At 46.8% G+C, this 25659-nt stretch overlaps 1 protein-coding gene across 4 annotated transcripts in view; it reads right to left on the bottom strand.

Annotated features, from left to right (window-relative positions):
- Positions 1-25659, bottom strand: part of SHISA6 (shisa family member 6) — a 283910-nt gene that overhangs the window by 11542 nt on the left and 246709 nt on the right. For 3 of the 4 annotated variants that reach the window (XM_065852717.2, XM_065852716.2, XM_071816302.1), the window contains one exon: positions 6844-6906. The exons of the other annotated variant lie outside the window; for it this stretch is intronic. In XM_065852717.2, the coding sequence (XP_065708789.1) occupies positions 6844-6906 (63 nt within the window). The remainder of the gene's footprint in view (positions 1-6843; positions 6907-25659) is intronic. 4 annotated transcript variants of the gene reach the window in all.

Genomic DNA, 25659 nt, shown 5'->3' with positions numbered 1-25659 from the left:
TGGGACCAGGGTGAGGCACAAGCCCCCCAGACAGGCTGAAGATGGGGCAGGGACCACACAATGTTCTGGTGGAACCATAGTGAGCTCCACAACAAGAGCACTTCTAGTAACGCAAATGCCAAAAACCCCCTTCCTATCAGCAGTTTCACAGGCTCTGACTTTCATGGTGCTGTGATTTTGCCTCTTGAAATTTTGCTCTTTTTCACCAGTCTCACATGCGCCAGGGATAAAGATGCTGCTTCCCTTTGCTTACGGGTCAAGATCTGCTTCTGCAAGAGGAACCTGAGGCCAGTGTCAGAGCTTTTCTGCCCTTTGCTTCACACCAGCATTGCCACAGAGAGAATCTCCTCGGGTTCCTCATGGCATGAGGCTGAAGACACAGTTACACAGCTGTGGTTTACTCCACAAGCCTCAGCTTTTTATTTATGATAGTCACTTGCTGGGTGCAGCATGGGCCACGCCATGGGTGGCATAAGAGTATTAATCTGCAAATTAAGGCCTCCATAATCAGCAGAGTGGTTAACCCCGGAGCTGGGAGGCTATTTTAGCCCTGCCATAGTAAGGCCTTGAGAAAAGCGATTTCTTTGTCCAAACACACGACATATTTAGTCTAAAAAGCAGACCAATTGTTTCAATACTGAGTACTTTAAAGGGAGGTACCATTGAAGTCATTAATCTGCTCTCAGCCCCAGAGTTGTTCACTAAAGAAAGGTCGGTGCATGGCAACAAGTGACAGCACTGGATTCCACCCGTGGCCCCAGCAAACCCTGCGCACAGGGTCTCAGCACCCAGGGACATCATCTGCGAGTTCTCACGTCAAGACAGGTAAATAGCGATGCCGATTCTCTGACGACTTCGCTCCAATCTGCTTTGTAATTGCGGAACTGGAGCTGTATCGCAACACAGCAGTTTGTGTGCCTTGCTTTGCAAAGTGGGGGCGTAAAGCAGCTGAACTATCAACGGGCACCCCCGTCACAAATGGCAACTTGTACACGTGAAAAATCTGGCTTTATGTTGTCCAGTCTGGTTCATCTCTCCCCACTTTCACTGAACCCCTGCTGCTCCGCAGAAAGAGCCGTGAACATAATGTGTCTGTTTGTTCTGTAGGTTATATTCTGGAGGTCTGATTATCTTCTAATTTCCTCCCATATATTTCTACTGGGGATAAATCTAATTTAAACACTCCTTAATTGTTATAATTTTGTAAACAGTGTCTTAAACACAACAGACACAAAACTCCCAACAAATTGCTGGAGGAGATGTGACAGTATAGGGAATAATTTTCATATCTTCTGGGATTGTCCCAAATTGAAGCTTCTGGTCTGATGTTAGAAAACTGATGCAAGAAATATATCCCCCAAAGCCCTGTTACTGTGTGGGAAGGAAGATGGCCTGGATTTCTGAAATGGAGAAAAAGGAAGGAAGGAAGGAAGGAAGGAAGGAAGGAAGGAAGGAAGGAAGGAAGGAAGGAAGGAAGGAAGGAAGGAAGGAAGGAAGGAAGGAAGGAAGGAAGGAAGGAAGGAAGGAAGGAAGGAAGGAAGGAAGGAAGGAAGGAAGGAAGGAAGGAAGGAAGGAAGGAAGGAAGGAAGGAAGGAAGGAAGGAAGGAAGGAGAGAGAAGGGGAGAGGAGAGAAGAGAGAAGGGGAGGGGAGGGGAGGGGAGGGGAGGGGAGGGGAGGGGAGGGAAGGGGAGGGGAGGGGAGGGGAGGGGAGTGGAGGGGAGGGGAAGGGAGGGGAGGGGAGGGGAGGGGAGGGGAGGGGAGGGGAGGGGAGGGGAGGGGAGGGGAGGGGAGGGGAGGGGAGGGGAGGGGAGGGGAGGGGAGGGGAGGGGAGGGGAGGGGAGGGGAGGGGAGGGAAGGGGAGGGAAGGGAAGGGAAGGGAAGGGAAGGGAAGGGAAGGGAAGGGAAGGGAAGGGAAGGGAAGGGAAGGGAAGGGAAGGGAAGGGAAGGGAAGGGAAGGGAAGGGAAGGGAAGGGAAGGGAAGGGAAGGGAAGGGAAGGGAAGGGAAGGGAAGGGAAGGGAAGGGAAGGGAAGGGAAGGGAAGGGAAGGGAAGGGAAGGGAAGGGAAGGGAAGGGAAGGGAAGGGAAGGGAAGGGAAGGGAAGGGAAGGGAAGGGAAGGGAAGGGAAGGGAAGGGAAGGGAAGGGAAGGGAAGGGAAGGGAAGGAAGACAGGAAGGATGGAAGGGCTACAAAAGAGACACGCACATACATGCGTACGTACATAGCAGTTTGTTTAAAATTCACATTGGTGCACCTATAAAAAGAAATTTGCCTCCATGAGAGCAAACCCAGACATCATCTATAGAAAAGTGCCTGGACAAATTAAACACTTGAAGTGAAGCCATTTGTTGTTTATGGTTGTTTACCAAGTATTTTCTGACATGACTATTAAATGCAATGAACTGACATAAAAATTATTATATGAACTTCCTACTAACTATATTATTTAGCAATGTGCTTGTTTTTTTATGTAGACGTAAAAATGTTTATACAAGACTCTTTTGGTTAGCATAATTAAATATGAACTAAATGTAATGAGATTAAACTTCAGTAGCAGTAAAAAATAAAGTAGTAAGCTTTATAGAAACTGAGCCCAGGTAGTCAGCATATATTTCTGTTATATCTAATGCTCCACTGTCCTGGTTCTTTTCTATGCACAGTTTTTTTCCCCACATTTTAATGTTTTTATAGGAAAATATTTATGTGTTTATTTTGTATAAAGACTGAATAGCTGAGCAAGATAAATTAATGTATCAGCAGGTTTACCTGCATTTCATAAGTTAAATTTAACTGTTCTTAGAAACTAGTACTTGAGCACTCGCATTCACCTTTTAATTATGAAATCACTGTAGAATTCGTCATTTGCAGCTTAATCTGCAGCTGATATAAAACTGAAGTCTAGAGCTAAGGAAGCCTACATCACACTTCTGAAGTCTGTCTCTGAAAACAGAATTTAGGCTGAAGTTTCTAAGGAACTGTAGATACTTCTATAATGGGACATGCAGTGTCCTAGAAGTGAATTGGCTGCACGAATAGACCGAAACCAGGAGAAAATCAATGACTTCTTTAAGATGTGGGATACTCAAAGTCACACGAGCTAATTCAGAGCCCTCAACACCAGCAGAGATTAAATCCTGGTGCTCCAGATGGTGGGCTGACAGACCTTCTTGCCTGTGGTCACTCCTCCTGATGGCCATTGGAAATTGTCTCCCCCAACACATCACACTTGCCAGCCAGGCAAGGAGAAAAGGGAGAGTTTCTTCTCACTCCCTGTTAACTGTGCAATGAACAGCTAATTAACTGATAACAGCCTGACAGAACGGATTATATGCGATCCCACCACTAATTAGTGGTTATTGCTTCCTGCATCAGAAAGAGTTCGGTGTAATCACATCAGCGATCTCAAGGCCTCACAATCCACTGCGATGGGCACGTCCTCTGCGTGGACAAGAGTGGTGACCCCCAGGCCAGGTTAAAACAGAGTCTCAGGGTTTTAATTCTGGGAACCTGAAGTTGAAGCTGAACAGCTCAGAGACCTAAGGTCAAATCTACTTTTTTTCATGGCCCCTACCTGACAGAGTTCAAGAAGAGACTGGACGATGTCCTCAGACACACGGGGTGACCTGTGGGGTGTCCTGTGCAGGGACAGCAGTTGGACTCCATGAACCCTGTAAGTCCCAGCTCAGGACATCCTATGGCTCTATGATTCTAGGTCTCCTTCAGAGTCCTGGGCCCCATGTCTGCACAGCCCGTGCTGCTCACATCAGCAATGTGTGAGTTTGGAGATTCATTGTCATGGCAAGAAACCTATGAAGTTCCTGTGGTGGCAGGAGATGGGAGAGAGATCAGCAGCCCACAGCAGCCCAGTTCTCACCCGGACAGGTATTGCAGTCCGCAACAACTCACGATTCCCTTCACAAATGCGAGTCCAAGCGCATCCTCACTGGGTGAGGCAGCCCCTGGGGAGCTGCTCCAGGCACTGGAGAGATTTCTGCCTGTTGAGGCTCACGTATGGCTTCTTTGGTGACAGGTCACCTACAACCCCTGCCCTGTTTGCTCTGTGCCAGTGGCCTGAGAACCTTCCTCCGTTTGTTTTGCTTCAGTTAACAGTGAACTGAACTCAGGCCATGTGCAACACGGAGCAGGTCTGGAGCCTCACACTGGCTTCTCACCCTTCTTGGGCTCCTCGATGGTGTCACTGCATGGTGGGTGCGAGAGACAAGCTCATGGTCATGGTGCTCAGAAGGACAGCTCATGTCCACCTACAAATTTGCACAGTCACACACAAAAGGTGCACCATGTCGCACCCAGGAAGAGAATTAAACTAAATCTGTGGATTTGCTGAATTATCTCAGAATTTCAGCAGTAATTATGAATACTGCAAGCTCTTTTGATGCACTATTTGAAAGCTCCAAATATGTTCTTAGACTCACCAAGCAATGGCTCACCAGCAACAGGACACATGAATATAATGAACATAAGTGTCCATGACCATATGGGTAACTTAGGAACAAAATATAACTCTGAATCATACAGTTCTTTATAGTCAGATCATTCAAGTCACTTTGTACCACCAAATTATTAAGATACAGTAAACACGAGCAATGAGTGGAGAAAAAAAAGCGAAAGATCTGCTTTGATTTTTGTCTCTTGAGTACATAGAAAAGAAAAGCATCTGGCAGGTCCAGGAGGAAGTTCAACAACTGTTTTAGCAAATGTTGCTGCCTTAAGCTGTTGAATGCAATGGAGACCCAATGATGGAGCTACATTAAAGCTTCTGGGCAGAGACACAGGTACACGGGACTCATCTGGCTCTGCTGGGGCAGATCTCAGAACCCAGCACATGCTACATTTGAAGAACAAGTAGTCAGACCAGAAGACAATAAAATTTCAACCATATTACTTCATATTTTTTGTCTTTTTGGCATTGTTTCTCCTGTGTTTTTTGAGAGACGGAAAAAAAAATCCCTAATAATGTAGTCTTAGAAGTAAAAGTAACTTGTGGGCTGAGGAGCTGCCGGATCCACCCCCTAGGAAGGACAAACACCAAAGATCTGAGGTGACCTTTTCAAGGACAGTCGTTCTCCCACCCTTCTTTATAGCAAAGCAGCATGGAAATTTCTATACTAGAACACACAACAGTCACAACTAATCAATTCCAGAATAATTACAAAGATGAAGTTTCAGAATTAAAAACAAACGCCAGAACAAAAGGAGTAACAAATACAGAGATTCAGAGTTGCAAGGAGAGAGAACCGGTGTATGTTGAGATACACCCGTCACTTACTGGTTCCACAGCAGAAAGAAGATTTCAACTGCAAATGCTAGAGGAACATCTCACATTAAAAGGGCAAAGGGTGCAGGGAAGAGCAAGGACAAGACCAAGCAAGGTAGCAGCAGAAGGGGGAAGAAAGCGGAGAGGACCTGGAGGTTCATTCAGAGGCTGGACTGATTGCACAGAGATAGGGGGAACCACTGATTTGGGAGGCGGTGACTGGTCTGGATTTGGATGGAGCCGGGAGCTGCAGGCTGGGTGGTCTATGGTGGCTGCAATGCAGGAAGGGACGTGCTCCCCACAACCAACTGCTCTGCAAGGGCCAAGGCAATATAAAAGAAGAGGGAGCTTGGGCAGAGGAGACAGAAGGGCTGGAGCAGAGAGCAGCAAGGTTTCTGGCCATGGAAGGGGTGAAGACACATCTCCAAGCTGGCATGAGATGGTGGAAACAAAGGGGGAAACAAAGGAGTGTCTTTTGAACTCTTAAAACTGGCTAAAGCACAACATGGGGCATCCCCAAGTTTATTAGGTTGAGAGGGCTGGATAGAGAGGCGCCAGTAAATGTGCTGAACCATGTAAGACAAATGAAAATCGTGGTCTTTCGGAGCCCTGCAAGAGCGCTGTCAGACGGGGTATTAACACGTATGAAGCTGCTTGGGTACGAAGACCAAACCGAGGAGAGCTTTGGAGGAACTCTGGAAGGGCTGCTCGCACCCTTTAGAGGGATGAGCAGACGCGTTTTATGGGGGCGATAGGCTGCCCCAGACGTCTCCTGAGATGTCACTGCTGAGGTTATGGGCATAGGTCAGTGCTGTTCCACCCTGTGGTGGGTGTGGGGACATGGAGGTGCTCTGGGTTTCACACATTCCTAGGGTCAGAGAAATGTCACGTTTCCACAATAAAGGAGATTTGGAAGGGTGTGAAAGCAACCACTGGGACTGATTTAGAAAGAGGCACTATTGGTTATGGAAGTGGGCAGGGGGAGTCCTGAATCTCCTCATGGTCTCTACCTATCCTACATACTAGAAACTAGAGAGGCACCGTGCAGCTAATGAGGGGCTGCAGCAGGTTGTCCTGACCAGACCCAGGCAGGTACGGGCTGGACAGCTTGGACTGAGCTGCGAACTCAGACTCTGCCCACACATCATGACACCAACATCAAATAATCAGATTAGGAGCCCTTGCCCCATGTTTGCTGTTCTTCAGCCTACCCTAGAAACATGCACAAGTAGTCGGTTGAGTGGCTTGGCTGACAAGATGCACTTATCATTGGTTATCCTTTTGGCTAGTTAAATCTGAGAGCACCTTGCTGATGTGGAAGGGAGAAAGGAGCAATCAGACATGGGGAAACACAAGTTTGATAGGTAAAGTTATACAAAACTGGGCCATATTTCATTGTGAGCACTTTTAAAAAATATGGTCCTATGTTTAATGTTAATGGAAACCACCATTCATGCATCATCGCTATAGGAACCTTTCTATTAACATTAAACATACTTTGATACCAGTAAATGTTACTGGCTAGCAGAGGAAAGTTACAACGTGTAATTTTGCTCTTTGTTTTCTCTTACCATGTGTAGGTGTCTGGGTGGCACTGTTTAGTATCAGGTGATTATAATTTTGTTCTTGGTCATCTGAAATTCACAGAAAACAAAAAAAAATCCCTTTAAGAAACGGCTTAGCATACCCACTGATCTGAAGATGATAATTACAGCTCGCAGTATGCACAGGAAATCTCAGCATGATTAAAGAAAGGAGAAGAAAATGCTTAAGAAAGCAGAAGATTCTGTTATGTAGTTCACTTAAAATTCCAGATGCAAGAAGAACGTGATAATGGGAAACCGCTCCCCTTCTGCTGAGCCTGCAAATAAGAGTTATCTGCCAAGGTAAGGAGCGTGTCCAGACAGGAATAAAACCATAGCTGGTGCACCGACATCCCTGGGAGCTGCAGGAACCTCGCAGGCCCTGCTCCACCACTCCATCTCCATCCCATGGGGAGGTTTTCAGGACATTGGGCCCAACCACCTGAAAACAGACTCTCCCACCGTGACCGCAACCACAACAGCGATGTCCTGTGCGAGTACAGGGGAAGATCAAAGACGTTGCCTCAGAAACGCAGGAGATAGAGTTAAATAGCTGCATGTCGACTGTATATCTCCCTCCCCTGAGATGTGAGAATCCTGTAAGACCTGATGCATTCAGCATTAAATGCACCGTGCTGCAAAGTGGGAGGCCAATCAGCGGCAGAATGACTGGTACCACTGCCATTAGCAATTACCCTTTGGGCTGGAAAACAACCTTCGTTCTTTCTCACTTTAATAGAAACCATTGGATAAGTGACTGCAGGTAAACTTCTATCATCTTCAGTTCCCAGACAAGGCTTCAATACGGAAAGAACTCTTTGTCCGGATCTTTGTGACTCATCACGTAACTGTAGTATCGCAGGCTGAGAAGAGGTTTTTAAGGAATCTTCTTACATCTCATGCTCTCTCGGTGCAGGGTGGGCTAGTCTGATGTCTACCCTGCTATTCTTAAAAACCTCTCATTGCTGTTTCACTTTATTCCCAGAAGATCTGTTTCATTAGGTCTTTCTTAGTGCCTTTTAGGCCAATTGCTTCTTTCCAGACTCACAGGGACGTGGAGAAAAATTCCCCTTATTTCTGCAACTTCTTTATGACAAAGCTGTTCCTGCTCACTTAGCTTTATTCTTCAAGTTAAACAACACCGTTTCCTTTATGTTTCCCTAGACAACTTGCTTTGCCTTGGGTTATTCTCATTCTAGCATCCTGTGTTTTCTCCAATTAACCTAGAACCTTTCCAAGTCTGTAATGCAGTCTGGGATGTGTTTCTGAGCAGAGACCTCACTGGTACAGAGTGGAGCAGATGGATTTTTCTCAGTCATCTACTCTTGTTCACACAAATCCACATGATATTTTTCTTTCCACGGTTCATGCAAACTTTGGGATCCTTTATGATACCTTATTGCTCTTCCAAAGAACTGCTACTCATTCAATTGTTCTTCAACATACACAAGGCTTTTTAGTATTCCGGTTCAAGTCCAATATGCAGCATTTTTCTCCATTTAATCAATTTATTTTCAGTCTATTTCTCCAATTTGTCAAGAACATTTTAAATTCTAATCTCATCATCTAACAGACTTATGGTTGTCCAAGCTTCATATCATGTGCAAATTTAATAAGCAAGTTCCTTTCCCACCAGGAACAACAACACTAAATGCAGATCCACGTCAGTTCATCCCTCCACTGATGTCTATTCACTGCTTATGGCCAGTGAGCCATTATGGCATCTGCCCTACAGAAGTTCGTTAAGGACATGCTTCCCTAATTAGTCTCACATTCCCAGAAACTGCTGAAAATCTTGCTAAGGTCATGATCCTTAACATAAGCCATTTCTCCCTGGCCACAAAACACAGTAAAAATAATAAAACTAAGATTAGCTTGACATGATTTGTTCCTGAGAAATCCATGTTGGCTGCCACTTGATCTCACTGACAACCCTGCACAGCCCGTGTACAGCCAGGATTCAAATCAGGGGTTATGCATTCCCGTGAGAACAGACCGGGCACCTCTGTTTAGAAAACAGGCACTGATTACACACAGCCAGTTGAAAATATAGGAAGGATATTAGTCTGGCTACCAGTATGTGATGAGCAAACCCCGAGAGGAGACCAGGTGCACATAGAAACCTAAAGTGCCCTTGAATAAGTGGCCCACAGAGCTCCCGAGTTAGAATGTTCCTGTGGATCACCCACTGCTGTTTACTTTTAGCAGGCAAAAATCCTGCGGGAACTACTTTTGTAACTTCACTTCGGTTTCTCTTCCTCCATATAGTCTAATATCACTGTAACATGGAAACTGGACCACAGGGTGGGTTAGACAAATCAAAAAATGGATATTTCTGGAATCCCCACAACTGTCCAAAGGGATTTTCAGTGCTTTGGGATCAGATGGGACATTTCCCATCTAGTTTCCAACAAGCATGATACAGAATCCTGCTCACTCACTTCTGCATTAGGTTTTAACAGTTTCTGGAGTTCAAACAGGCCTTTTCAGTCATACGATATTAAGAGTGTGTGCGATGGGAAGTCTGATACACGCCTAAAAGAAACAGCTGTGGTATTTCTAGTCTTCATTTCCAAAAACCACAATATACTTCAGGTCTTAGCTGAATCGTCTGGATTCAACTCTTACTAGATCTTTCATATTTTTTGGTGGGAGTAAGAAAACAATTTATTACTAGAAAATTCTTCCACACGTAGATATTTCTAGATCTTGAGGCTTGTCAATCAGCAAATTGATTATTCTCTTTGATAATCTAAATATTCTGTGCTTCTGAAAAGCTGTGAGGTTAAGGCCTGGGCCAGTATGTACAGACTTAATCAGATTCAGTTCGTGACACTGTCAAGCAGAGATGTGGTTTGAATATTATTGCTAGGTTGGTGTTTGGTCAGTATGGCCAAGAACGGGGCTGCTGGGACAAAGAGCTTTGGAGCAGTCTCCTCTGTGGGGAATTTTTAGGTCTTTTGGTTGCAAGGGCAGCTGTTATGTACAGTGTATACCAGGGGTGTCTGTGTCCTGAAATAACCATCTCTCTTACAGATGTTTTCCTGTTGTCAAGTTCATAAAATCACAGAATTTCTGAGGCTGCAGACACCTCTGGAGATCATCTGATCCAACCCTCTGCTCGAAGCAGGGTCAGCGAGAGCAGGCTGCCCAGGACCAAGTTCATTAGGGTTCTGAGTGTCTTGGAAGGATGGAGACTCCAAATCCTCTCTGCAAACCCTCTTCCAGTGTTCAGTCACACGTACAGTAAGAAAGTTTTTTCTTGTTTTTTAATGCAAATTTTCTGTGTCACAATTTGTGCTTATTGCCTCTTGTCCCATCACTGGGCACTGCTGAGAAGAGCCTGGCTCTATCTGCTTTCCTTACCTACCAGTTATTTACATACACCGGTCCCATGAGCTTCTCCTCTCCAGGCTGAAAAGACCCAGCTCTCAGCCTCTGCTATTTCAACAGATGCTCTGGTCCCTTAAACATGTTCCTGGCTCATCACTGGTCCCACTCTAGTTTATCCGCACCGCTCCTGTACTGGGGAGCCCATCACTGGTCCCAGCGCTACAGAGGTTTCTCACCAGTATGAGCAGAGGGAGAGACCTGCTGGCAACACCCCTACAAATGCATTCAGGATGCTGGTGGCCTCCTTTGCCACAAGGACACACCTCGTGTTCAGCTTGGTGTCCGTCACGTCAGTTATTTTACCCACCATTTATTACCTTATTTACAGGTTATTAGATCTTTTTTCTGAAAGTTGCAAACTAGACTGTGAGTAATGAGCCTGCTGTAGTTTTTGATGCCTCTCCTTGACATTTGCAGACGGTAAGTTCATTGCGCTTGGGTGAATTGCTATACAGCCACTTCTCTCCTGAAAGCCTCAGAAAGTGAGACATTTCCCCAGGAGGTCTCCATCCTTCCACGTGCTTTGTACAGCAGCCCGTGGTTCCTGCGCTGGTCCCTCTGGGTTTCAGCCCGGTGTAGCGCCGCAGTCATGCAGAACAGCTAAGGACAGCAAGGACTTCCAGCCTGACTACGGCAAAGATAATTTACAGATTGAATCACACAAAACATCCAAACTCTTTGTCCTCTTCTCAACTTGTGTTGCTTACACATTACAGGAGCTGGCAGATAAAGGGTTACACAGAGATGAAGACACTTGTGTATGTGAAATGCAAGCATTTAAAACAGCAGCAGATGTAATTTTAACACATTAATTGTTCCAGAAGGGAAACAACAGAGGTTTCTCTCTCCTGAAAAGATGGAGCACTACAATGCAGTCATTTACTCTCACAACCCCACTACCACGTGAAATTGTGTCTTCACTAGTCCTTAGTGAATTCCATCTGCACCTGCATGAATAGGAACTATTGTCTTCTGATTCTGATCAGCTTTCTGTTTCACCTGAAATACCTGAAATACTCTCTTTTTACCCTTCCCTTCCCTTTTCTCTCTAAAAACCTCATATGCTTTGAGGCTACTGCTTAAGAAATGGCATCCAAAATAGACTCTGAAATACTGGCATTTTCATGTGGCTGAGCTAATCAGGCATCTGAATGCAGCACTGGCCTTCATTTACCACTTCTGTAGCCTATTGTAAACACTTTCTAAGCAATAAAATGCTTTTAAATGATGGCGCAGCCTTCCTGTAGCTCTCCAGGTTTAACAAGATAATGCTGTTAATTGTGAAGTGCCAGTTAGGCAGAAGCATATCTATCACAGAGACAAGGATCTGAGTTCAAATCTATTTACTAGGAAACTCCGTTAGGGAAATAAAGGATTCACAGTGCCCTGAATTGTCAGACCACAATGCAAAATTTCGGAGCACAGCTGGAGGAGCGATCAGATACAACAGTCAGCAGAAAGAATGAGACATTTTACCAGCAGAAGGGGAACCAGTGCTCCCAGCCCTTTTGTCATCCCGGAGAAGACACATGGACAGACAGGGGCTTTAAGAACTTCAGGTTTCTTTCCAAAGGAAATGAGTTCACATAGTAAGAACAGAACAAAACGCTGCATCTCACATCTTTATATCTTTGCTCTATATGTGAATCCAGTAACCACTGCTCGGGGAAATGCAACTTTTCACCCACGTGGGGAAGCGATGTCTGCGATGGGGTGCATTCAGGAAAGGAGAAGGGAAGACGCTGTTGGAAGGGATGAGATACTACAGAGAGGAAGAGGATTCTGTAGGAACTGGGAAACGCTAAGGGACAAGTTTCTCGCTATCTGGATTTGCTGTCGTGCTGAGGTGGCCATTCTGCTGCAGCTACCGACTTGTCTAAGCGCTCCAGAAGCTCTTGGTGCTACTGGGGAGGATCCACCAGTACCCGTGTTAGCTTAGAGCAGAATGGAACAACCCCAAGGCTGGCTGCAGCTCACAGAAGCAGGGCAGCCCCATCTCCTGCCCTGACCGTGTCCCTGCGGAGCTGGTACAGCTCCACGAGCCCTGGAGAAGTGGCCCAGCTGAACATGCAACACACACAGTCAGAGTGGTCCCCAACCAGGCTCCCTGCACCCCACAGCCACCAGAACCAGCATCCATGGGCACTAACACCCTATTTCTGCTGGTGGAAGGGACCCTGAAAAAGAGAAAACTTCCAAGTTCAGTGCCTAGGAAAGCAAATGAGCCCTTGCTGTCCCTCTTCTCCCTGTCACTTTGTCACATTCCTCCACATCTCTCCATGGAGGTGACACTCAGATGGGCTGGAAGCCCAACACAGTCAGACCAGGTGTCTCCTGCAGGAAGAGGTGGTTTCGGCTGGACCTGGAGTCAGGCTTAGGCAGCTGTGTGAGACGGGTTCAGGTGATCTAAACTTCTCCAAAAATTTCTCTCCCTAGTGTCCCCAGCCTATGTTTGAAGGCGAAGAGGAACCCAAGGGAATGCCAGAAGATGTGCCAGGGAGGGTCAGTGGGACATGAGGAAAAGGTTCTTCACCCAGAGGTGCTGGACACCGAACAGGCTCCCAGGGAGGTGTCACGGCCCCAACCTGGCAGTGTTCAAGGAGAGACTGGACAACGTCCTCAGACACACGGTGTGACCTGTGGGGTTGTCACTGCAGGGACAGGAGTTGGACTCCATGATCCTGGTGGGTCCCTTCCAACTCTGGACATTCTGTGATTCTACGATCCCGCTAAGAATTCCTGAAATTTCTCTGAGAGTGCACGTGCATTTTTGAAAATACTTAGTCTAGTGTCAGTTGTGATTGATTTTGAGAAGTTCAAGCATCTTTTCCACAGAGGGTGACAAAACATGATGCTACAATCTTCCCAGTGAATACGAAGAGTGCTTTATGGTCCTGCAACACCTGAGTGACTTCGGTGCTGGGCAACACCAGCTCTCTGAGAGGCCTCTGGGCGATGGTCACCGTGAGTGCCAGAGCGAGTCAGGATCTGGCGCTGGGGACCTCCGAACACCCCGATGGGCAACTGAGATCAGAGCTCCACGGTGGGACGGTGCCGGACAGCCCTTCATCCCGCTCCCCGCAGAGCCAGCTCTCCCCGTCTGCTGCGGTCTGTATCTCTGCATTGCAAGGAGCTCTTCTTCCCGTGGTCAGAACAGACAGCGCTGATGTGCAGCACAAATCGCCACCTGAATCTTCTGTCTCAAGGTGCAAAAGCCCAGACAACGGGTGAAGAAAACTTTAAATACCCCCCGGGGAGTTCCCATTGCACTTCTTATCCAGGAGATCCTTTCAAGAAACAATCTTCTTGTGCAAGGACTTAACCTTTCCTTTGGCACTTGGCTTTAGCCTTCTCTAAGGTATATTTTTTCAGTTTCAGGGATTTTGTATGTGTTTATTGTTAATAAAAAACTAGATTTATTGTGTTCTATAATGGAAAAAAAAAATCAAGTGTCAGAATATTGAAAGAAAACATTGTATTTTCCAGGCTGTCTTTCCTAATGAAGTTCCTTACAAGAACTGCAAAGCAAGGATATTTTTAATATAAGCCAGCTATATTACAGATATATGTTAGTTCTGACAGTCATGCACTATTTCGCATGAGTTTTATTAAAGTACTGGGAACTGCTCTGAAATCTGTAGTCAACAGGACAAAAGAAATGGACTAAACAGGAGCGATCAGCCTATGCAATGCAATTCCTCACCTCCTGCCTCTCTGCTCTTTTCAGTGGCCTCAGCACTTGCCTGCCTTCAACCTTATTCCTCAGCTGAGATGTTCAGAGAAGGATGTAACAAGCAGTTTACTTTTCTGATGACAAGATAACTGTTTGGCATCTGCACTAATGAAGAGAAAATCCTTTTCAAGGGCTAATCTTCCAGAGTACTTAAATACGACAAAACCCTTTAGGCTTTAGGAACTGAAAGAAAGGCAGATCCCGAAGGCAAGGAGGAAAGTAGACCAGAAACTGATGATGAGAACATAAACACTTTCGGCATAAAGCTACTCGTTTATCATCCGCCTGCCTCCCTCTGGCATTTTCCATTTGCAATTTGTAGTCAGAGGGGAAACCTTAAGCAAATGTCCTTTAACTGCTGCTCTGGTCAGCCAGAGCTGAGCAGGGGCCTGGGCGAGGGGAGCGGGCATCGACCCTTTGCTGTACAAAGCCTTTTAGTTTAGGTGTGAGATGGTGGCACATGGCAGCTCCCAGCTCTGGGACCATCCCAAGGAACCAGGGAGGCTGAAGCCACCGTCCCCGCTCAGGGACGTCGGCCCAGCCAGCACCTTATCAGAGGTGATGAGCATTTGAATCATTAGCCTAATAGACTGTTAAATCCCAGCTGCCTTTCAAGTGCTCTAGCCAATAACTAATTATTTATACTTTTATGCTGTGAATATCCTGCTTGCAGGATATTTCTGCACCTGGCTAACGATACCCAAACCAAGTGACCCCTAAAAAAGGGCCTGTAACAAGGGGCGCGCAAGACAAAAATTAAGCTACTAGTAAAGTCAGCATGTCAGTCATTAAAGTGGTTGGAAATGCCAGATTAAAGGCTGTCCCCAAACCCTTAATTTGATATTCATTATGTCAGGTTTTTGTTCTACCATTCCAGCCTATTTTTCAACTGTAATCCTGTGAGTCATTCATTGAACAGGATGCTTGGGGAATAAGGCAGCTATTCAAGAGTTATTTTAATCCTCATTAAGCGGTGAATGGCCCTGTTCTTTAGTATCCCACGCCATCCAAATCCTGCGCTGATTATGGAACTGTTATTTTCCATGCAGCCTTTCCTCTCGCACTCGTCGAAGCCTCACAAACAGCTTTGAGACGCCCATTGCAGGTAGGGTGGGTCTGTCAGCCCCAGCTGAGCCTGAGAGCCATTGCACTTGCATCTGCAAGGCTTTATTACTTTTGAGGAACAGCTGTGGAACACTCAGGTCAGATTTTTCAGATCACACAGGGGATTTTTTAATAGGATTTTGCAAGCATAAATCAGATGTTAATTAATTATACCGCTTTTGTGGGGAAGGTAAGGCAGGTGCAACTGTTCCTGGTTTACATGTTGGGAAGATGATGAAGGCAGGTGGAATCACTTCACTGTGGCCACACAGTAACACGAGGAGGACTGGAAATGCTGCCCCAGCCCAGTTCAACCCCAGGCTCGTCACTGTCCCTCACAACCCTCCGGCCACCGCGGCGAGGGCACGTTCTGCCTGGTTCTGCCTGCAGCAGCACTTCTGAAAATCACAGAATCACACAGAATCCCAGCCTGGCTGGGGCTGAAGGGACCTCTGCAGACCCCCAGTGCAACCCCCCTGTGCAACCCCCCTGTTAACGCAGGGTCACCAGAGCAGATCACACAGGGTCACATCCAGGAGGGTTTTGAACGTCTCCAGAGAAGCAGACTCCACAACCTCTTGTTTTGATCTTGTCACAGGTGTTTGAAACTTAAGAAATGAGAAACCAAAGCAGCTCTGAAAAGGTCTGACTGACTAACTGGCTCAGCTTCCTCCAGGCCCTTCCCATAAGGCAGACCCCGTTTTCTCACCCAGGAGTGTAATGGGTTCAAACTGGAACACAAGAGGATCCTCTTAAATTTGAGAAGAAACTTCCTCATGGTGAGGGTGGCAGAGCCCGGCCCAGGCTGCCCAGGGAGGTTGTGGAGTCTCCTTCTCTGCAGACATTCAAACCCGCCTGGACACCTTCCTGTGGAACCTCAGCTGGGTGTTCCTGCTCCATGGGGGGATTGCGCTGGATGAGCTTTCCAGGTCCCTTCAACCCCTGACATTCTGGGATTCTGTGATTCTGTGAGCGTCCCAGCATCCCCTGACAGAGGGTCCCCTCCTGCCCACCCCACTGGGCAGCAGCCCCGATGGCAGCCGCAGCCGTCACGGCTGTATGGTTGGTGTGCGCTGGCTCAGCACGCTCAGGCAGGAGGCCAGTGCTCCCGCAGCTGCAGCCGCTGCAGAGCTGTTGGTGGGATTCGCACTGCGGACCCAGCTGCAGGAGCTCCCGGCAGAGGTGAGAGACGAGTCTGGTTCACCTGCGCACAGTCAACCCCTGGAGCTGTCGCCAGCCGCCCTGGGTTCCTCACACCGTGGGGTTGCTACCAGACTCCTCACCGTGCAGCGACTGACCCAGCACTACGCTGGCCAAGGAGCGCTAAAGGCATCTATTTTATTTGGAACATATCCATTGAGAAACCAAAACCTGTAAGAGTTAACATTTCACAGGAAACTTCAACTCAATCATTTGCTACTTTTGACCTCTTCTTTTTACAGCCTAAATTGAAATTTTTCTAAATCATAAGTACATGTACGGGCTTAGAGGCAGAGCTTAGTCTAGCCAGGAAGGGAAGGAAACGGCAGAAACCATTGCTCTGGATTAAGTACTTGCTCTGAGCAAGCTCCTGATGGAAAACGATGATTTTACTGTTGAGATTGCTGTGAACAGTGTTCCTTATCACTAGGGTTTTTTTTTTTAATGTGAGTGTACATGTGTATCTACAGGACCATAACATAGGAGTGCATGTGCTGTATGTGCATAGAAGGTGATGCATACGTGTATGTACAACCTGGTCCTGACGGCCGAAAAGCAGAACATGTATGAGGACAGAGGTCATTTCACTTCTTTATCTTTGTGAGTTTGCAACGGGCAGGTATGTGCATTGCAGCTGCTTCACAGCAATCGGGTGTTGTTCATTTATTTTAAGGTTACAGGAGATGGGGATCTAAATGAACCGTAAGAAATCAAGGGGGAGGTGAATGTATAGCTGCAGGTGGAAAATAACTGCAATGGGTGTTGAAGTTCTGGAGGTTATGTCTGAGCGCTTCAGAAAACCAGCATGGCCCACAGAGCTATGCCAGAAAACAGGTGGAGGATAATCCTTCTCCACCAAACTTCTCGGTAAAAATAGGCAGCATGAGGAGGACTGTCCTGTGCAAGAGGGCTTCAAGTTCCCTCACAAAACCAGATCTCCTCTTGAAAAACATGCACTAACTCACACACTCATTCACAGCGGATGCTCTTCCACCCACCCACACCTTACATCCAGGGATGGAACAAGTACCATGTAAACCATGCCCAGTTATGCCCTCCCTGCACACAGGGATATTCCTCCTCCACAGTGTGTGTATGCAGCTACTCACTGGCTCTTTCTGAAGCATCAACATGCCAGACTGCAAACACAAACTGTCTGCAAGAGCTTGGTACAAGGAAAATGCAGCTTTTGTTTTCAAGCAACTACAGCTGAAAAGTGCACCCACAGAAAACCAAAACTACACCAAGAATATTTCCCAGTCTTGGCTAAAATGTTATTTTAGAAAACAGCAACATCGCAGTGAAGATAAAGGTTACACCGACCTCTGAATATCTTTCTCCAAGGAAACTGATGCCTTTTGAGGTATCTATGGAAAGGTTGCTTTATTGATGAAGAATTGTTTTTTCCTCCATGTACACAACAGAGTACAAGGTCTATCGAAAAGAGCAACTTTTCCGATGCTAACAGAACCCTGTCAGACTCGCCAGCAGGAGGCTCTGGAAAAGCAGCATATTCTGCATGGGAATTTCTTTAGAGACCAATAACTACAATGACCCCAACCCCAAATAGGAAAGTTTGAACTCACTGTTGATCTGGAGTTCAAAATCTCTTCATAGCATTTCATTCTTTATTTACCCTATTTTTCACTGTCTTAATTTACTTAATGCTACACGTTCTCACACGTTCCAGCATAAATCAGGAAAAAGGAAAAAAAAAGGAGTGGTAAAATGAATAGAAGAAATGAAATGCAGATGAACAGAAAGAGCAAGGACTTGGGAGAGAAAACTGTGCAGGTGGTGGCAAACCCCACAGGACAAACGTAGCCGGCATTGGCAGTCGGTGCTGGGGATCCCCTCTGAGCTTGAGAACTCCACATTGACTCTCCAAACACAGAATAATGAGATAAATACGGGCTGGCTGTGTCACAATTCAAACAGCTGAGCGGGCTGCGTGACTAGCGTTAGCCGGCCACACACAAACAGCACCTGGGGAAGTAGTCCTGGACGCTAACCTTCGGAAACATGTTGGAAACGCGCACATCGCGGTGGGAACATATGGTCAGAACAGAACAAAATCTGTCCTTTAAAGGGCGTTTCTGAAGATGAAGTTGATTTTAGAAGATAGAAATAGTATGGGTTTCCAAAGCAGGATTAGTTAAATGCAAGTGGAACGTCGCCAGCTATTGCACATTCAGAGTGCAGAGATAACTATGCTAATACCTTCAGAGGAAACACATGGTCTTTTTAACCCCATGGTACTGGCAGGAAGGGGAAGGAAAGGGAACACAAAGTCCTCCCCCTGTTCTTCCCTCTTTCATGAAGTATAAAGAGAAAGAAAAAGTAAGGATGAAATCACTCCAGTGGGTTTAGTGGACAGAGGTGAAAGACCCTTATTCGCTGCTGTACCTTCTGGAACAGCCAGGGTGCCCGGCTGTCCCATCTTACTCTCTTTTTACATGGAGGAGACACAGGATTTAGCAGAAAGATAAAAGCAGAACCCTCCTTGGTCATTTCACTCCAAGCACAATGCACAGAAACAAATTCTCCTCTGGATGTGGGTGGGCTGTGGAGCAGAACACAGTCCAGACCGGCTTCTCCAGCCTCTGCTCTGGCTCAGGGCTGGTAAATGTGCCACTTCATAATCAACGTGATGATCAAGATAAGCAGATTCTTAACTCATCAATGGAGTTTACATCACCTTCAATTCACAGAAAGTCACTTGCTCCACATCTGAAACTGCTGGAGAGAGTCCAGCGCAGCCACCAAGATGCTGAAGGGAGTGGAGCATCTCCCGTGTGAGGAAAGGCTGAGGGAGCTGGGGCTCTGGAGCTGGAGGAGACTGAGGGGGGACTCATTCATGTTTACAGATATCTAAAGGGTGAGTGTCAGGAGGATGGAGCCAGGCTCTTCTCGGTGACAACCAGTGATAGGACAAGGGGGAATGGGTTCAAACTGGAACATAAGAGGTTCCACTTAAATATGAGAAGAAACTTGTTCCCAGTGAGGGTGGCAGAGCCTGGCCCAGGCTGCCCAGGGAGGTTGTGGAGTCTCCTTCTCTGCAGACATTCAAACCCGCCTGGACACCTTCCTGTGGAACCTCAGCTGGGTGTTCCTGCTCCATGGGGGGATTGCACTGGAGGAGCTTTCCAGGTCCCTTCAACCCCTGACATTCTGGGATTCTGTGGATCAGCCAGCAAGACGTGATCACCCTCAAGGCGTTTGAACAGAGAATCAGGGACTTGCTCTTTGTGTCACACAGCTCTGCTGGGGGACATGAACAAGAACACGTGTGTCACGATTGTTTGCAGTTTATGTCGTTCTTTTGCTGATTTCTGGCATTTTCTCTTCCTAGACGCAGGACTTGTTTGCATGCTTGTTAACTGCTAAACATGGCTTTGGGCCAGTACTTTATAGACAATTAAGATCAAGATATAATCTAACGCTGATCATATTCTTAACTTTAAGCATATAAGTGAAGTCACTAGCACTAATCAAGCACTTAAAATGAACCATGGGCATAAGTGCTTTATTAAGGCAAAAAGAAAGTGGCACTATGTTAAGGAAGAACTAAAAGCTCTATTTAAATCTATCCCTAATCCTAGATGCAATTAAGCAGATGGTTAACTTTAAGCATCTGATTAAGTCTAACTGAAGTCACATTAAACAGTGGCTTTCAAAATAGCACTTCTGGAGAAATAACTGTATATGACAGTGTCAAAATCTACCTTTTTACTATTAATGACCTCTTCTGTTCTTGCAGTGTTTCCTTTCCCCCAGATTTGACGCCGGAGAAGGTGCCACATCCTCTGCAGGAGCTGAGCACCGATGTACTGACTGACTCCCAGCAGCACTATGTTCCTCATATGAAACACAGATCCTTGGATACTTTATGCATGCTTATTATTTTATATTTTTTAAAATAAATATTTAATTTAAAAGCCCTTTTCCATATGTTGTAATTAGAAATTTTCTGCTTGGCCAATTCAAAACCAGCTGAAATGACGAACTACTAAGTTTTTTTCAATTTATTTTTTGGTATGTTTGTAAGTCTCAGAGCAACTGATTTCTCATTTTAAATGAGAAAAATCTGGATGTGCTTAGAAGAATGCACTTTTTTCTTCTGATTCTATTTCTGTATGTCTGACAGTGGCCTTACACAGACCAGTCCAGGAAACCTGCCTTGATTTCAGTGTGCCGAATTGCTTGGCACACCAGTCTCTAAATATTTAATCTGCCTGTACCGACTATAAATCACACTATTTATCACATACTTAGGTTTGCTCAAACAGGTCTTATATTGGGAAATCCCCTGATAACTACCGAAGTAACATCCTTCAAACTAGTGCTGCTACTCCTGGTACATCTTGTCATAGAAAACGAGCACTCCCTGAAACAAATGCTTGTGTGGTCAATGGGCCCAGTTTTAGCAAGTGTAGTATTTTATTATAAACCTTTAAAGCCCCAGGTTCGTGAATCATTTGATTAGGTAGGAACTTCATCTGTCTTTTCATTAAAGGCAGATCACTGCCTCCTTTTTTGTGAAGAAGAGGCAGCAGCACTTTGCACCTCGAAGGCCCTGAAGGCAAAAGGCAAACAAAAGACACCCACATTTATTTGTTTTGAATCTGTGCTTTTTAATCCAACCTCAGTTTTGTTTTCAGAGATTGTTTGTAGTTTCTTTAACACGTGTAGTTGGCAATAGTGAAGCTCCCCTGATAACGTATGCAATATTTACTACCTTCCTGTGTTGAAACCTGGCAATATGGCAGAGTATAATATTTATAGCACTATGAACTCCCCTCCTGCAGGTAAAGCAATTCCTATTTATTTACTCACTCACTGCCTTCCATGGGAGTATTAATGTTAGCAAATTTGATGCTCAGCTATGCTTGCTGGGACATAGCTTTTCTAATTATTATTTTATGTTATTTTGTAAATTTTACTTCTACGTCAAACTCACCGAGGCCAAGCAAAGCAGTTCTGTGGTTCTATTAACTGGGTGTTAGTGGGCAATGCCACTGCAGGAGGCAGCTTTGCTCCCTCCTCAGCCAAGTGATGCTCCTGCCTCTCCTGTGCCTGCATTCACGTATATGTGATTTTTCTTTCCAGGGCAGTTTCCAGCCAGATCAGGTCCCTGATCTCACTCTCTGTACAGATGGGAGGCAGGTGAGCAGAGGGAGATGGGAACAAGGATGCAACCGCCATTTCGAGGTCAATGATGTTTACATCAGATTGAAGGGATGGGGGCAATGTACTAAGTGACTGGTTTATTCAGGAGTTCAGGCCCAAATGTGAAGCTGCTATAGAAGCAAATCTTCCATAAGGACTTGACCTATGTCTTCAAAGTAAAGATCACAACCACATTCCAGTAAGTAAAATGATGTTTATCCAAGCAAGACAGTTTTCTCTGCAAAACCCTCCAGTTCGATAACTGCTCAAGAACTACCCTGTAGCCGGAGGAAAATCCGGACTCAGCTGGGCCAAAGCATTTCAGATAAAGCAAATGAGTCCTGCTGCATCCTTCTGAATATGGCAAGCAGTGCTGCCTGCAGCCTTTGGGTCAGATAGCCCTGACACGGGCTCCCTGGCAACCGCTGACACTGCTCATTGCAAGGGCTGGGCCCGGACAGCGGGGACAGCGAAGACGTGAAACAGAAGACAAAGCAAGCTGAGCTATGGATGGAGTCAATCACGGTGTGAGGGATGGTAGGGGGGCTGGACTCAATGATCTTGAGGGTCTCTTCCAACTGGAATGATTCTATGACTGCAAAAGGCTGGTTGCAAAATCACACTGACCACAGTTCCTCCCTGCTGTGCAAGCCCCTCTCTATAGCACTCATCCGAAAGAGCAGCATGCACTAAGTTAAGGGTTGAATTTAAGTGAAAGCTTGCTTATCTGGAGTAATGCCATGGGCAGACATCTGGAGTGATATTTATCCAACAAAGGTGGTTGTCTCCCCTGTGCTGTTCTTGCAAGGTCCACAGAAGTGCACACAGTAAGACCATGTCTCTCTGCATCCGAGATCCAAAGCAGGTCACCAAGCCAAGCTGTACGAATCTGGACATCCCTCTCTCTCCCCCTGTTGACTCCACAAGGCCTCCAGAGCTTGGGGGAAATCCCTTACCTATTTTTCAGTCCAAGAAACTGGCAGAAGGAAGTGGAGAAGTTCCCTGAATAGCAAAGTGGTTCTTGAAGGATATAATAATAGCGTGCAGGACATTTTCCCAGTGCAGAGAAGGCATTTTTCTTCTCCCTTGTCCCTGTTCTACTCTCCATCTGCTATCCCCCTTCACTGCTGTGCTAAGTTGCTGTCCAGATGGTGCTGACACGCTGTGGTGTATGCAGCCCAGATGCAAAGCGTGTCCCTTGAGGAAGGTGACTCCCTCTGCACCAAGAGATCAGCTGCAAAACTTGCTGGGAGGCACTTCTGAAAGAGGACACGGAGCTCCTGGGCAGCCAGGGGGAGCGGCCCGGGCAGGAGGGGATGGTACCGAAAATCTCTGTACAGAATCTACAACCATTTTGAAACAATTCAAAAAACTTTGAGCCAAATACTTGGTTTTTACTCCAGGTCTTTGTCGAAGACCAGACAATTGTAGGTCATGAAAACCATGTGAGCCTATTCCTGGGGGAAAGTGTGAGGTGCGCAGTGTGAACAGTGAGAGGAGGGGGACATCTCTTTGTCACCGATCACACGCAATATGCCATACAACGGTTGTGGATGTGCTCCAGTACAGCCAGGATGACATTATCCTCTCCTTAGCTCTGCTGTCCAGGGCACTGTCTGCTTATTCAGGCAGATCTCGCTGATGTACTGACACACAACTGATAACAACACCACAGAACTGATAACAAAGCCGTACACCTACCACCAAGTTCCTCTGCGACCCTTCTCCCGTCGCTTAGTTCTCATGATCCACCACTATCTCGGAGCTTGCAAAGCTCGTGCTGCCTGAGCTTGTAACTCCAGCTGCTTTCCTTGTGCAAAACCTTTGAAAATCAGCGTGCTGGTGGCCAGTGCCACTTCACCCGCTGTCTATAGGACACACCTGACTTGCTCACACTGTGTGTTTTATGACACCAACTTGATGCTGTCAAAAAGCATTTTGAACATTAGCCAGGTGTTGAGCGCCTGCCAGCCGGGCCCTCTTCAATCAACTGGCCAACAGCTAAACTGGGGACAACGTTCTTCCTTGCAGTTTTCTTTCCCAGGCTCTTTTCTGGAGCATTTCCCTTTGGAGGAAAAGCTATATTTCTCCAAACTAGGGCAGGTAAAATTCTACCAAATACAAGGACAGCCTTGTTTCATGTGACCGCTTGGCAATTCCATACATAGCTTCTCCTCCCTTGAACGCTACTTTTGCTTGGCACCATATATACTTATCCTGGTTTCTTTCACTCCAATCACCTCCAGATGCAGCTTTAGATGTAGGAAAGCCAGTTCCACTGGAGAAATGCGGTTTCTTGGAGAAATACACAGAGGGCTGAAACTCTGTGCTACAGCACAACATTTATTATGTGAAAGTTGGTGATAACGTAGCGGCTGGGGCAGAGGTGAGGGGTGGCCCATGTGGATTCTCTGTGCCCAGAGGGACTGAGCTGGTTCATGCTGTGATGGCCCTTCTGGCCTTTTTCCCTCCTGCCCTCCTATCTCCCTGCTCCTCCATGCTGGCCCAGGCTGTGGGGAACGAGACCAGACTGGGGTATTGATTGGCCAAAACTGGTTCTTTTTGCATCTGGATGAGTCTGACATTCTGTCTGACCACAGGACTGTGCAAAGGGGTGACAGGCAAGGCTGAAACCACATTTGTTTCATTAAGCATTGAAAACACACAGGTTTAGAAAAGTGAGGCTGCATAGACGGCTGCGAGCTGAAATCACCTGAGCAACGGCCTTTCCTCAATTACAGGTCCACTTGACACGATGGGCTGTCATAAATAAAAACATTTCCCCTGTGATCATGTTTTGTGGCTTCCGGACCAGGGTCTCAACACAGGCAGTGGCTGGTTTGCAGTGCAGAGCAGCCCTAATCCAGCTGCAGGTGCACAGCAAAGAAGTGTCCATTAGATGGCAAGCTCCTCTCTGCCATGGGACACACTCCAGCCATGTGTCCCTGCCCATCTGCTGCCTTAGGGCATCCTGGGGGGAGCAGACCTGGTGGTACCATGCGCCAGGTGTGGCATGGCAAAATACGAATAAAAAAACTCCAAGAAAATAATAATAATAAACACAACAAAAAAACAACAAACAAAACACCACCACACCAAATATTCCAAGGATTATATAGCAGTAAAACATTTGGACGGAAACACAAAGTCAGCATCCTTGAAGGGAAGGAGCTGCCCCAGATCTGAGCCAACATCTGTTACAGGGGAGAGTATCTGGGCTCAAAGAGCCACTCCCCATCTGCTCCGTGGTTTTCTTGCTCAGTTTTGGTGCAGCATCTCATCCAAGCTGTGATGGCCGAGAGCAGCCTCAGTGCAAACCCATGGCCAGCCTGCTCCGTAAGGTCCCTGTGAGGCCACCGCTGCCCTCCCTGCCATGGCCCTGCAGCCCTCCCTAGCAGGTGGCACATCTTACACCGGCCATCTGACATCCAGAGCAATGCACTGACCATGCTCAGACCACCCCATGGCCAGACCTGGCCTGGCTGCCGGTTCCTGGGACATTCACACATTCCTACATTACTCTGATGTGGCTGCTCCTCATTCATAAAACTCAGCGCACTTTGCAAAGCAAACCGGGTATTGCCCCCCAGGGGGTTACAAGCCCTCGGGGGGTCCGTGTTGTCCCTGAGCACTGGAATGCACTGAACACAGATGTTTCCTATTTGTTCTCCAGGCAGAGCAGCCCCACATCGTTCTCTCTGGGGTACCCCAAAACCCAGGAGGATGCTCTGGCAGCTTGCAAAGCAGTGGCCAGGATTTTCTGAGCACAGCCCTCTGCTCACCGTCACCCACCCTGAAATCCCCTCGGGGAAAGGCACCAGGGAGTTCTTTCAGCTGCGTTTATAGAGGATGCCCTGTGTCCTCGTAAGCAGGAGCACAATTCAAAAGCACTGATGTAATTGCTTTGTCTTTTCCATCAGGGAAAGTTCATTGAAAGTCTGGTCTTGTCTCTCCCTCCTCCTCCCAAATCTTTCCCGGGAAGGATGTTGGGAGAGACATCTGCAGCCCTGACATCCAGGAATGAGAGTCCCCCAGTGCAGTGCAGTCCCTCCAAAACACTGAGGCTGTGCCAAAGTCCTACTGAGAGGGACTTCGAAGGACTCTGCCCAAACCCTGGCTGTGGGCTGAGCTGGTGAACATGAGCAGAGCCCGGAGCATGCTGCATCGCAGCAGTGTCACAGGAACAGTTCTGCCTGGGGTCAGCG

Source organism: Patagioenas fasciata, chromosome 18 (assembly GCF_037038585.1).
Source record: "Patagioenas fasciata isolate bPatFas1 chromosome 18, bPatFas1.hap1, whole genome shotgun sequence".
NCBI lineage: Eukaryota > Metazoa > Chordata > Aves > Columbiformes > Columbidae > Patagioenas > Patagioenas fasciata.
This window is presented reverse-complemented; position numbering and strand designations above follow the sequence as displayed.